A 13635-nucleotide genomic window follows, 5' to 3' on the forward strand; every position below is an offset into this window, starting at 1 on the left:
TGCAATGCTGAAGTATATGGCACTTACTTAGTTTTGCAGAAACTGTGCTAAGTGCTTTGCATAAAATATCTAATTTAATCCTATAGAACACTCTTAGTGGTATTTTCACTGTTTTACATAGAAGGAAATGGAAGCTTAGAAAATTCAAGTAATTTACTGAAAGAGCTAAGAGCCAGGACTCCTACCCACCATTGCACAGTATGCCGCCTTTGTTTACCAGAAAGTGTCAAAAAAATCACATTAACTAGACTGCTTCTGAGGAACAAGGAGCCTCTAATGGTGCTTAACTCTTCAGACACTTCTTGTGCAAGTGAGGTCAGCTCAGGTCAGTGGTTCTCAGTTTTAAGTGTGAATCGTTATCCCTGAGAAGGCGTTGTTAAAACACATGCTGCTGCAACGCCCCTCCCCCTCAAGAGCGTCCGACTCAGTAGGTCTGGTGCGGGAGCCGGAAAATCTGCGTTCCCGGTGACAGTGACAGCGGCTGGCCCCACATTTAAAAAACATTGATTTAGAGGATTTTTTCTATAGTTGATTTTTTTTTATCTTTTAAGTCCCCTGGGAAAAGTGTTGGTAGGGACAGATCAAAGGTATCCCAAAATATTTCGTAGAAGTCTGGCCTCTGCTTTCCCAAGACTCCGTGCACAGTCGCGTCAGCCACAATCCTGGGGCGCCAGGCTCGCACACAGGCCTGGGGCTCGGCCCCGACCCGGCCCTCGGCGATCCATTGCTCTCCCCGCGGGCCGGGCGCAGGCCTGGTCCCGCCCCCGGCGTCCCATTCGTCGCGGGGCCCGCAGGTGCCTCCGCCCACATGCGAATTCCTCAAGGCGGACCAGGCTGGGGCGCTGCTGCCGGAGCTGAGGAGCCCGGACGGGGCTCTGGGCCGAGGAACCATGCTGGACTTCGCGATCTTCGCCGTGACCTTCTTGCTGGCTCTGGTGGGAGCCGTGCTCTACCTCTACCCGGTAACCGCCGGCTCGGCCCTCTGGGGGTCCCAGGCCGCCGCGCCTGCCTCTGTCTCTCGCATCCACGTCGACTTGCCCCGGGGCGGACCGAGGGGAGGACTAGCGTCCGGGACCGCACCCGAGTCACATGGCGCCCCGCCCCTGCCGCCGCGAGGCGCTCAGAGCGGCCGGGAGCCGGCGGCCCTGAGGGCTGAGCGCTGCGGGCGCACGCGGGCGGCCCCCGGCCCCCGGCCGCCCTTCGGCAGTAACTCTGCGAACCCCACATCCCGTTGTCTAGGGTCTCGGGGAGGAAATTTTTTCCGTTCCCGAGGGTTCTCGCAGCATTTGTGCCGTCGTCTCTCCCGTCTGTCTGGCGATCTGTCATTGCTGGATTCCGGAGAGCTGGGGTTCGGGCTCGCCGGGCCCCAGAGGCCGGCGCACTGGCTGCCGGCTGCGCTGAGCCGGACCTCGGGGTCCCGAGCCGCTTTCTCCTCTGCGTTCGCTCACCTCAGCGGGCGGATCTCGAAACAGGAGGGTTGACCGATGAGGAGCCATCCTTGAAACGGGTCCTGGAAAGCAGCGTCGTGGTTTTAGGATAGAAGTGGAAAAGTAGCTGCGCAGCTCCGAGTCCATCTCCCGTGACGGTGGTCAGCCCTAGGCCTTCTTTTCCGAGTGGTAAATGGATTAGTCTGGAATATTGAAACACGGTCCCGAACTTCAGGAAACCTGAACATTTAGATAATCTTTAAAGAGGACTATCTATGATCAACTTATGAAATCAACACTGTTATGTTAAAATAGACCATACAACGTTTGTGCCTTTCCACAATGTCAGAATTTATTAACAATAATATCACACGCTTCATGACATGATCAGCTGTCATTCACTGGAAATACTGGTGGTTCACTTGGCACAGTCAGGACCGAGGCAATCACAAGTTCTTCTATTTCATTCTTAATAGCTCATATCTGTAACACTCAAGTCACATATCAGACAATGCAATTTTATATGTTACGGATATATGTCCCATAGTTATATATATCATAAATAGATTAATATATATTTTTATATATAGACAGTGTTAGGTCCACCTTTGGGTTAAGAGGATGTTGTGCCAAGAACAAAGTGAATATAGAGTCACTATAGATGGTCAAATTAAGGATTTTTAAAATTTTTTTTAAAGTTTTTATTTGTTCTAATTAGTTACACATGACAGTGGAAACCATTTTGACACATCATACATAAATGTAGTATAACTTCTCATTCTTCTGGTTGTATGTGATTTAGTTACACAGGTCAGGTCATGTAATCATATATGCACATAGGGTAATAATGTCAGATTCATTCTTGCCCCATACCCCCACACCCTCACTCTCCCCTCTGTCTAATCCAGAGTACCTCTAATCCACCCCACTTATTGTGAATTAGCATCTGCATATCTGAGAAAATATTTGACCTTTGGTTCTTCAGGATTGGCTTATTTTACTTAGTATAATATTCTCTAGTTCCTTCCATGTAGCAGCAAATGCCATAATTTCACTCCTCTTTATGGCTGAGTAATATTCCATTGTGTAGGTATACCACTATTTCTTTATACAGTCATCTGTTGAAGGGCACATAGGTTGATTCCATAGCTTCGCTATTGTCAATTGAGCTGCTATTGTCAAGTGACTGCATCACTGTAGTATGCCAATTTTAAGTCCTTTGGGTATAAACCTAGGAGTGGGATAACTGGGTCAAAAGGTGGCTTCATTCCAAGTTTTCTGAGGAATCTTCATACTGCTTTCCATAGTGGTTTCATCACTTTGCAGTCCCACAGCAATGTATGAATGTACCTGTTTCCCCACATCCTCACCAACATTTATTGTTACTTGCATTCTTTTTTTTTTTTTTTTTTTTTTGGCGACGTATGGAAACTGTTAAAAAAAAAAGGCCACACTGGTGGCACAAATCGCAAAAGCCATGGAGGCTGAGGAAGAATAATTGCAAATTCTAGAGTCTGAGTGAGGCAGGACTGAAATTTAGTCTCAGTCATTTAGCAAGAAACTCAGCAACTGAGCAAGACCCTATCTCAAAATAAAATTGCATTCTTGATAATTGCCATTCTGACTGGCGTGAGATGAAATCTCATTCTAATTTTGTATTTCTCTAATTGCTAGAGATGTTGAACATTTTTTTATGTATATTTGTTGCTCCATTGTATTTCTTCTTCTGTGAAGTGTTCCTTAGCCCATTTAGTGATTGGGGTATTTGGTTTTTTGGTGTTTAAGTTTTCTGACTTCTCTATATATCCTGGAGATTAATGCACTATCTGAGGTGCGTGTGGTAAAGATTTTTCTCCCATTCTGTGGGCTCTCTCTTCACGTTGTTGATTGTTTCCTTTGCTGGAAAGAAGGTTTTTAGTTTGATTCCATCCCATTTTATTGATTTTACTTCTCGTGCTTTAGGAGTCTTGTTAAGGAAGTCAGATCCTAAACTGACACGGTGGAGATTTGGACCCAATTTTTCTTATATTAGGTGCAGGGTTTCTGTTCTAGTGCCTAAGTCCTTTTTTTTTTTTTTTTTTTTTTTTGCGGTGCTGGGGATTGAACCCAGGGCCTTGTGCTTGCCAGGCAAGCGCTCTACCAACTGAGCTATCTCTCAGCCCATAGTGCCTAAGTCCTTGATCCACTTTACTTAAAATAAAATATTTTATTTAGACAACAGGGTCTTGCTGAGTTGCATAGGGCCTCGCTAAATTGCTGAGACTGGCTTTGAACTCTTGATCCTCCTGCCTTAGTCTCCTGAGCCTCTGGGATTACAGGTATGCACTAACGCATTTGGCTCCCCTTAATCCACTTTGAGTTGATTTTTGTATAGGATGAGAGATAGGAGTCTCATTTTATTACATATGGATTTCCAGTTTTCCTAGCACCATTTTTTGAAGAGGCTATCTTTTCTCCAATGTAAGTTTTGGCACCTTTGTCTAGTATGAGATAACCATATTTATGTGGGTTTGTCTCTGTGTCTTCTATTCTGTATCATTGGTGTATGTATCTGTTTTGGTGCCAGTACCTTGCTGTTTTTGTTACTATGGCTCTGTAGCATAGTTTAAGATCTGGTATTGTGATGCCTCCTGCTTCACTGTTCTTGATAAGGATTGCTTCGGCTACTCTGGGTCTCTTATTTTTCCAAATGAATTTCATGTTTGCTTTTTCTAATTCTATGAAGAATGTCATTGGGATTTTAATAGGAATTGCATTAAATCTATATAATACTTTTGATAGTATGGCCATTTTGTCAATATTAATTCTGCCTTCCAAGAGCATGGGAGATCTTTCCTTCTTCTAAGGTCTTTCAATTTCTTTCTTTAGTGTTCTGTAGTTTTCATTGTGGGGGTCTTTCACCTCTTTTGTTAAATTGATTCCCAAATATTTTATTCTTTTTGAAGCTATTGTGAATGGGGTAGTTTTCCTAATTTCTCTTTCATTGGATTTATCACTGATGAATAGGAACACACTTGATTTGTGAGAATTGATTTTATATCCTGCCACCTTACTGAATTTATTTATTAGTTCTGGAAGTTTTCTGGTGGAATTTTGTGGATCTCCTAAATATAGACTCATGTTGTTAGCAAATACTTTGAGTTCTTCTTTTCCTATTCATATTCCTTTACTTTCTTTCTCATGTCTAATTGCTCTGACTAGAGTTTCAAGGACGATGTTGAATAGAAGTGGTAAAAGAGGGCATCCTTGTCTTGTTCCAGTATTTAGAGGGAATGCTTTCAATTTTTCTCCATTTAGAATGATGTTGGCTTTGGTTTTAGCATAGATAGCTTTAACAATGTTGAGGTATATTCCTATTATCGATAGTTTTTCTAGTGTTTTGAACATGAAGGGATGCTGTATTTTGTCAAATGCTTTTTCTACGTCTATTAAGATGATCATATGATTCTTGTCTTTAAGTCTATTGATGTGATGAATTACATTTTTTGAACCAACCTTTCGTTACTGGGATGAACCCCACTTCATCGTGGTGCACTATCTTTTTAATATGTTTTTGTATGTGATTTGCCAGAATTCTGTTGAGAATTTTTGTGTCTATGTTCATCAGGGATATTATTGGTTTGCAGTTTTCTTTCCTTGATGTGTCTTTGTTTGGTTTTGGTATCAGGGCATTACTAGTGTCATAGATTGAGTAGAAGGGTTCCCGCCTTCTCTATTTAATGGAATAATTTGAGAAGTATTGGTGTTAATTCGTCTTTGAAGGTCTTATAGAACTTGGCTGAGAATCTGTCTGGTCCTGGGCTTTTCTTAGTTCATAGGCTTTTGATGACATCTTCTATTTCATTCCTTGAAACTTATCTGTTTAAATTGTGTATTTTCTCCTGATTCAGTTTGGGGAGATCATATGTCTCTAGAAATTTGTTGATGTCATCAAGATTTTCTATTTTGCTGGAGTATAAGTTTTCAAAATAGTTAGATTACCTTCTATATTTCAGTAGTGTCTGTTGTGATGTTTCCTTTTTTCATCATGAATTTTAGTAATGTGATTTTTCTCTCTTTTTGTTAGTGTGGCTAAGGGTGTATCAATTTTATTTATTTTTTCAAAGAACCAACTTTTTGTATTGTCAATTTTTTGAATTGTTTCTTTTTGTTTCAATTTCATTGATTTCAGCTCTGATTTTAATTATTTCCTGTCTTCTACTGCTTTTGGTATTGATTTGTTCTTCTTTTTCTAGGACTTTGATATGTAATATTAGGTCATTTATTCTTTGACTTGCTATTCTTTTAATGAATGAGTTCAAGGCAATGAACTTTCCTCTTAGCACTGCCTTCATAGTGTCCCAGAGATTTTGATATGTTGTATCACTATTCTCATTTACCTCCAAGTATTTTTTCATTTCATCCTTGATTTCTTCTGCTATCCATTCCTCATTCAATAACATATTATTTAGTCTCCGGGTGTTAGAGTATTATTATTAATAATATTATTAATATTATTCTATTGTTGATTTCTAATTTCACTGTGTTATGATCTAGTAGAATGCAGGGTATTATCTCTATTTTTTTGTATTTGCTAAGAGTTGCTTTGTGGCATTAGATATGGTCTGTTTTAGAGAAGGATTCATGTGCTGTTGAGAAGAAAGTGTTTTTGTTCATTGATGGATGAAATAGTCTATATATGTCTGTTAAGTCTAAATTATTGATTTACTATTTAGTTCTTTTTAAAAATTTTTTAGTTGTAGGTGTACTCAACACCTTTATTTTATTCATTTATTTTTATGTGGTGCTAAGTATTGAACCTAGTGCCTCACACTTACCAGGCAAGCCCTCTACCACTGAGCCACAACCCTAGCCCCCTATTTAGTTCTGTTGTTTCTTTGTTTAGTGTTTGTTTGGAGGATCTATCCAGTGGTGAGAGAGGTGTGTTAAAGTCACCCAATACTAATGTGTTGTGGTCTATTTGACTCTTGAAATGGAGAAGGGTTTTTTGATGTTTGGGACATAAATATTTGTAATTTTTATGTCTTGTTGATATATAATTCCCTTTAAGTAGTACAAATGTCCTTCTTTGTTGCTTCTGATTAACTTTGACTTGAAATCTACTTTATCTGATATGAAGATCAACCCCCCCCTTTTTTTTTTTTTACATGATCCATGTGAGTTATATGTTTTTTCCCAGTTTTTCACCTTCAGTCTATGAATGTTTTTGTCTATGAGGTGAGTCTCTTGGAGATAGTATTTTGTTGGGTCTTGTTTTTTGGGATTTTTTTAGTTGTCAATGAATTTTTTTTTTTTTTTTTTTTTTTGGTACCAGGGATTGAACTCAGTGGCACTTGACCACTGAGTCACATCCCCAGTCCTATTTTGTATTTTATTTAGAGACAGGGTCTCACTGAGTTGCTTAGCCCCTCACCATTGCTGAGACTGGCTTTGAACTTGCAATCCTCCTGTCTCAGCCTCCCCAGCTGCTGGGATTACAGGCATGCGCCACCACGCCCAGCTGGATCTTTTATTTTATTTATGTATATGTGGTGCTGAATATTGAACCCAGGGCCCCCACACATGCCAGGCAAATGCTCTACCATTGAGCCACAACTCCAGCCCCTGTGTCTTGTTTTTTAATCCAATCTGCCAGTCTATATCTTTTGATGATGAGTTTAGGCCATTAACGTTTAAGGATATTATTGAGATATGATTTGTATTCCTGATCATTTTGGTTTATTTCTATTTTTTAATTTGAATTAGTTTCTCCTTTGATTGACTATTCCTTTAGTATAGTTACCCCCTTTGCTGGTTTTCACTTTTTTGTTTTTCATCTTCCTAGAATATTTTCTTGAGAATATTATGTAGTTCAGGCTTTCCAGTTGCAAATTCTTTTAACTTTTATTTCTTATGGAAGGTTTTTATTTCATCATCAATTCTGAAACTTAATTTTGCTGGATGTAGGGTTCTTGATTGGTATCCATTTTCTTTCAGAGCTTGGTGAATGATATTCCAGGACCTACTAACTTTCAGGGTCTGGGCTGAGAAATCAACTGAGATCCAAATTGGTTTTCCCCTACACGTAATCTGATATTCTTTTCTCTCAGCCTTTAAAATTCTATCCTTATTCTGTATGCTAGGAATTTACATTATAAGGTGCCTTGATGTGGGTCTGTTGTAATTTTGTACATTTGGGATCCTGTAAGCCTCTTGTATTTGATTTTCCATTTCATTGTTTAGATTTGGGAAATTTTCTGATATTATTTCATTGAAAAGATTGTGCATTCCTTTGGTTTGTATCTCCGTGCCTTCGTCTATCCCAATAAATCTTAAATTTGGTCTTTTCATGTTATCACATAATTCTGGGAAGTTCTCTTCATGGTTTCTTAACATCTTCTCTCCATGATCAACTCTGTTTTTAAGATTTTATATTTGGGGGCTGGTGTTGTGGCTCAGTAGTAGAGGACTCATCTAGCATGCATAAGGCCCTGGGTACTATCCTTAGTACCACATAAAAATAAAAAATAAAGGCATTGTATCTACCTACAACTAAAACAAAATGTTTTTTTAAAATTATATCTTTTGTCTTCATTACCTAAGGATCTATCTTCCTAGTGGTCTAGTCTGTTGGTGATGCTTTCTATTGGATTTTTAATTTGGCTTATTGTTTCCTCCATTTTGAGGTTTTGCTATTTTGTTGTTGTTGTTTCAGAATCTGTTCCTCTTTTTTTAATCTTTATTTTATTTATTTTATTTTTATGTGGTGCTGAGGATGAAACCCAGTGCCTCACACATACTAGGCAAGCACTCCACCACTGAGCTACAACCCCAGCCCCAGAACTCTGCTTCTTTATTGAAGTGATCTTTTATTTCCTGTATTTTCTCTCTGATTTCATTTCTTATCCTACCCTTTACTATGTTTAACTATGTACATTCTAAACTTCTCTGACATTTCTTCCACTGTGGTGTTGATGAATTCTGTTATTGCAGTATCTTGGTTTGTTTGGGGTGATTTGTTCCCTTGCTTTTTCATGTTTGTGTGTCTTCCCATCTAACAATATGGATCTGAGGCAGTAGAGTTTCTACCCTGTAGACTTATAGTGTCCATGAAGTTTTCCAGTACCTCACTGTTTAGGCGGAGACAAATAATAACAACAACCAGTGCAAACAATATACAGCACTAAACTGAATAGTTGCTACTATGACATCTACAGTGTTAATTATTACAGTAAACAGAAATGATATCATGAGTTATCGTCTACAATAAAAACAGCAAGTTTGTAAAAGCATTTACAATTTCAAATAGTGGACAGGGAGAGAGCAGAAGTGATACAGGATGTGATGATTATGAGGGAGGAGGATAGAAGACAGAAGTAAAAGATAAAAGGAAGAGTGAAAGTGAGAACAATAGAAATTAGCTGTTAGTGGAAAAAAAGAAGAGAAACAGGCAAGAGAAAAAATACATATATAAGGTGAAAATTAAAACTACATATATAACAAAATAAAACTATACTAATCAAATATCCTAATTCACAAAAAAGTAATCCATGAAAAATAACTGGCTTCAAAAATGTTAGAAATGAGGAGGCTGGGATTATAGTTCAGTGGTAGAGCACTTACCTCACATGTGTGAGGAACTGGGTTTGATTCTCAGCACTGCATATAAATAAATAAAATAAAAATCATTGAAGACTAAAAAATATTTTTTTAAAAAATGCTAGAAAATATGAAAATGTATAAATGTCCATCTACCATCAAGGTCATAATTAAACAGATAAAGAATTAAAAAAAGAAAAGAAAAAAATCCTGATGAAAAGTTAAAGAATTCTTTCCATTGGAGTTCAAAACATTCTCAGCTTCTCTTCTCCGCAGTTCTAGGTGAGTTCTTCTGCAGCACGATGCTGCACCCTCTGGATTGCTGGAGTGAGAGGTAATCCTGAAGGCAGGGTTCCTTGAGGCAGGGTTTAGGCTTAGGTGGGTTCCAGGCTCTTCACTAAATGCCAGTTGATCTGGAGATTTTAAATCAGTGCAACTCCAGTGCCCAGTACTTGCTGGTTCACACTGGAAGACTACCCCAGGGATCTCCCCTGGGTTCCACCCATGTGGTGGGCAGCCAATTCTTAGTCACTTGCAGACTCTGTGTTTCCTGGGTCTCAGGTTCAGTCTCCAAACAGTTTTGCCCCTGCCCTTCAAAGTTCCCTACCAGGTGTATCTGTCCCAGAAGGTCCTGCAAGCAGTCAGAATGGAGGGGAAGGAATAGATCCAGGTGGGTTTCTGTGACCGGTTGTCCCTGTGTAAACCTCTGTCCACATTTGATTTTCTCCTGCTCACTTAAGCACACTCTGTGTCATGCAGTGTGTGTTTACTGGGCCTATATTTTGGGTCAAACTCAAGTTTGACAGGAATCAGCTTCCTCAGCTGCCAGCCTCCCTGCCACACCTGCAAAATTGTTCCTTCCTTTGTCCTCCACACACAGCCTGGAGTGATGGCAGCATTGTTATGGCAGAATTGCAGGGAGGTGGGGTGCTCCCATGGGAGAAGCTTTTCTTACGTGATTTTCTTACGTGAATGGAGTCTAATGGCAAAATGGAGTCTGTTTGCTCATTGCTCATATAGCCTGGCCCATAACAGCCTCTTTCCCCACACATGGATATTGTGCAGCACATCTTTCAGGTTTGTTGGGCAGTGCCCTTGGTCTCTGAATGCTCCATACTCCAACATGGCTTGGTCCTCCTGAAAATCCAGGTTCCTTTAACTCCCTTATCCCTGTATTATGCTCATGTAATAGTGGTGAGACAATGATTATACAGGAGATTAAAGTTTTGCAGGTTCTTTCCAGTTGCATGCCAGTTTGGGATACTCCTCATTATGTTAGGTAATCTAGAAATGTAGCTAGAGTAAAGGGTAGAAGCAGGGCTGGGGTTGTGGCTCAGTGGTAGAGCATTTGACTACCATGTGTGAGGCACTGTGTTCAATTCTGAGCACCACATATAAATAAATGAATAAAATAAAGGTCTATGAACATCTAAAAAACTTTTTTTTAAAAAGAGGGTAGAAGAGCATTTTACCTGGAATTCTGGGGCTCACCCTTCATTTCTGTTAAGAAGTGTTGAAGTTAGCGAATGAACTGTCATATCCAGAGCAACAGACTCCAAGACTCCCTCTTCAAGCTTGATGGAGCAATGTAAGCCAGGTTTAGGGGAAGGGTTGTATTTATTTGCACAGTGTAAGGGCTTTTATCTTTCCAGCTTATTGGTAGACTGTTCAAATATTGACCTGTCATAATACCACTCTGAAATCGTCCAGCTATTCAAACACATTAGTTCCATCTTGCCCCCAGGAAGACATCATTTCTGGAGTCCTCCATCGTTCTTCTCCTACCAGTACTGTTTACCATCTCAGCGTGCTGCAATACCTCTTGTCCTTTCAATGTCTTTTCAGGGAATCTTTTCACCTGTGTTGGCTACTCTATTTCCTAGATGCTACATGGTTCTCTTTGTTTTTGTTTTTTTTCCTCCCTCTTCCTTTATTTGCTGTAGTACATCATTTTCCAATAGCGTCCCAAGAGTATGCATGGAAAATAAATTTTAAGTCACCCTGCTGTTTGAAAAATCTCTGTTCTATCTTCACCCTTGAAAAACAGTTGGACTTACTATAGAATTGTACTTTGGAAATAATATTTCCTTAGACTTATGGACGTTAGCACCTTGACCCATTATTCCTGATCTGGAATCTCAGTCAGCTTCCAGAGGAGAGGTAACCACAGAGATGGAGGAGGCAATCTAAGGGCTCCAAAAGATCTGTAAGCAGACTTTAATGATTCGAGTCTTGGCACTTACTTTATCTTATCCTGCCTTTCTTCTTCATAGAGTACAAATGTAACTGCTTCTTGTGGAAATCCTCTGCAGGCCCACCCTCCCAGAAGAGGGCTCTCAACTGTGTCAGTTAATCATTCCTCTGACAGCTTAACACTTAAGAGAAATTGGTTAAATTGTTCACCTACTTTGTTTTCTGTTTTCTTTATTCTAATTTCCTCTTTTCTTATTTCTTTACTTTCATTTTTCCTGGGATTTCAGAAGGAAGAAATAATAGGTGAATGTTATCAGTTCCCTAAGTTAAAAGAGACATTGGGAAACTTGTTAATAATTTTAGCCTAGAAAATAAAAGTTAGAATTATTTATGCCCATGATTTTCTTTTTTTTTTTTTTAAAGCTGTATTATCTCTATGTTGCCCAGGCTGGCCTGGAACTTGTGGGCTCAAACGATCATCTGCCTCAACCTCTGGGTAGCTGGAACTATAGGCAGGTTTCATGGTGCTCAGCTCTCTCTTTTTCTTTTGTGTTTAATATGGGATCACACCTTCATTTTCCCATTGTGACTTTAAACTTGATGATGTATATAAGACAAAATTTTACATTGTCATCTGTTAAATGCAAGTTATACAAATTATTGCCTAATATCAATCTCATAGTATTTAGCAAAAACTGTAAAGCTCTTTAGTTAGTATCATCAACCTGTAATTTCTATTTTGGGGACACACACCCCAAAAGTTGGGGAAATGAGTAAAAATGTAAAGTTATATGAAGATTTTCATAGTGCTGCTATGAAAATAAATAAGCCAGATATTTTACAGTAATTTTATAGGAAAATAATTAAACAATTTTGGGGTCAGAGATATAGCTCAGTGGGTAGAGTGTCTGCCTAGCATGCCCAAAGCCTGGGTTTCATCCCCAGCACTACAAACAAAAACAGAAACAGAAGAATTCTGGCAATATGATGAAGTATCCAAATAAGTGCATAAATATTTCTTTATATATATGTTAAGTAGAAAAAAGGCAGAATGCCAAATAGATAAAATTCTGATTGGTGCTAGTCAATATCATTGACAAAATTCAGAATTAATTCTTAAGTTGAATATTTTACTTAAGAACTCTTCTGTAAAAAGTTTTATAAGTAACATACTTATTTTTAAAAAACTATTTTTTAGTTGTCAATGGACCTTTATTTTATTTATTTATATGTGGTGCTGAGGATCAAACCCAAAGCCTCACACACACCAGGCAAGTGCTCTACCATTGAGCTTCAACCCCAACCCCACATGTACTTATTATAAAATTTAAAATAACTGACCCCCAGATCTAGCAACCATCAACCCAGTAGAAAATTGTAAAAAAAAATCCACAAAATTCCCAAACTCTCCCCAAATTCTTTCCTTAAAGGTTGTTACCATAACAGTTTACTGTGAATTCTCTTATCACTTAATATATTTTTATACCAGACATCTTGCTGACTGTATGGCACTGGTAATGACTACACTAAAGCAAAGGAAGAATATCCTTGTCTTAATCTTCTTGGACTCCTGTTATAATTACATAAACTGAGTTGCTTATAAACAATAGAAATTTATTTCTCCCCGTTCTGGGGACTGGAAAATCAGTTTTTGGTGCGGCATCTTTTCTTGGTTCATTGGAATATTCATTCTTGCTGTGTCCTCATGTGGTGGACTGGGCAAACAAGCTCCTTTCCAACTTAACCAGGGCAATGATTCTGTTGGCTTGAGCTTTGCCCTCCTGGCTACAGGACCACCTAATAATTCCATCACTTTGGGAATTAGAACTCAACATGAATTTTGAGGACATAGACATTTGGTCTATAGAAATCATTGTATTTTGGTAAACTGTTTGATTACAAGGAGTATGGTTATTTCTGAGATGAAGTTATTTTAAGCATGAACATTGATTTTTTTTTTTTCCTACTAGTGCTTAACCACTGAGCTATATCCTTAGCCTTTTTTATTTTTTATTTTGAGGTAGAGTCCTACTAAGTTGTTTAAGACCTCGCTTAAGTTGCTGAGGCTGGCTTTGAACTTGTGATCCTCCTGCCTCAGCCTCCCAAGTCGCCAGAATTGCAGGCATATACCACCAAGCCCAGCTTGATTGTTTCTTTAAGTCAAGCTAGCTGGGACAATGCTTAGAACAAAAATGTACTTGATATGCATTAATTGATAAAGAATAGATATTCCTTGAATAACTTAGTTTAATTGGTACAGGGAAGAATATTAAGGTAATTCTATTCTATGCAAAGAAGCCATTTTAAAAATATTTTGGGGCTGGGGTTGTGGCTCAGTGGTAGAGCACTAGCCTAGCATGCATGAGGCCCTGAGTTCTATCCTCAGCACCACATAAAAATAAAATAAAAGGTATTATATCCACCTACAACTAGCAAC

The 13635-nt window shown here is 39.0% G+C and overlaps 1 protein-coding gene across 3 annotated transcripts in view; it reads left to right on the plus strand.

Annotated features, from left to right (window-relative positions):
* Window positions 1-629: 629 nt before the first annotated feature.
* CYP20A1 (cytochrome P450 family 20 subfamily A member 1) overlaps window positions 630-13635 on the plus strand; it is a 62341-nt gene continuing 49335 nt past the window's right edge. For 2 of the 3 annotated variants that reach the window (XM_079130671.1, XM_079130670.1), the window contains exon 1: window positions 630-962. In XM_079130671.1, coding sequence (XP_078986797.1) covers window positions 891-962 — 72 coding nt within the window. In that variant the 5' untranslated portion in view covers window positions 630-890. The remainder of the gene's footprint in view (window positions 963-13635) is intronic. The other variant, XM_079130668.1, reaches the window with a different exon arrangement.

The sequence above is a fragment of the Sciurus vulgaris genome (genome assembly GCF_902686455.1).
Source record: "Sciurus vulgaris genome assembly, chromosome: 3".
Taxonomy (NCBI): domain Eukaryota; kingdom Metazoa; phylum Chordata; class Mammalia; order Rodentia; family Sciuridae; genus Sciurus; species Sciurus vulgaris.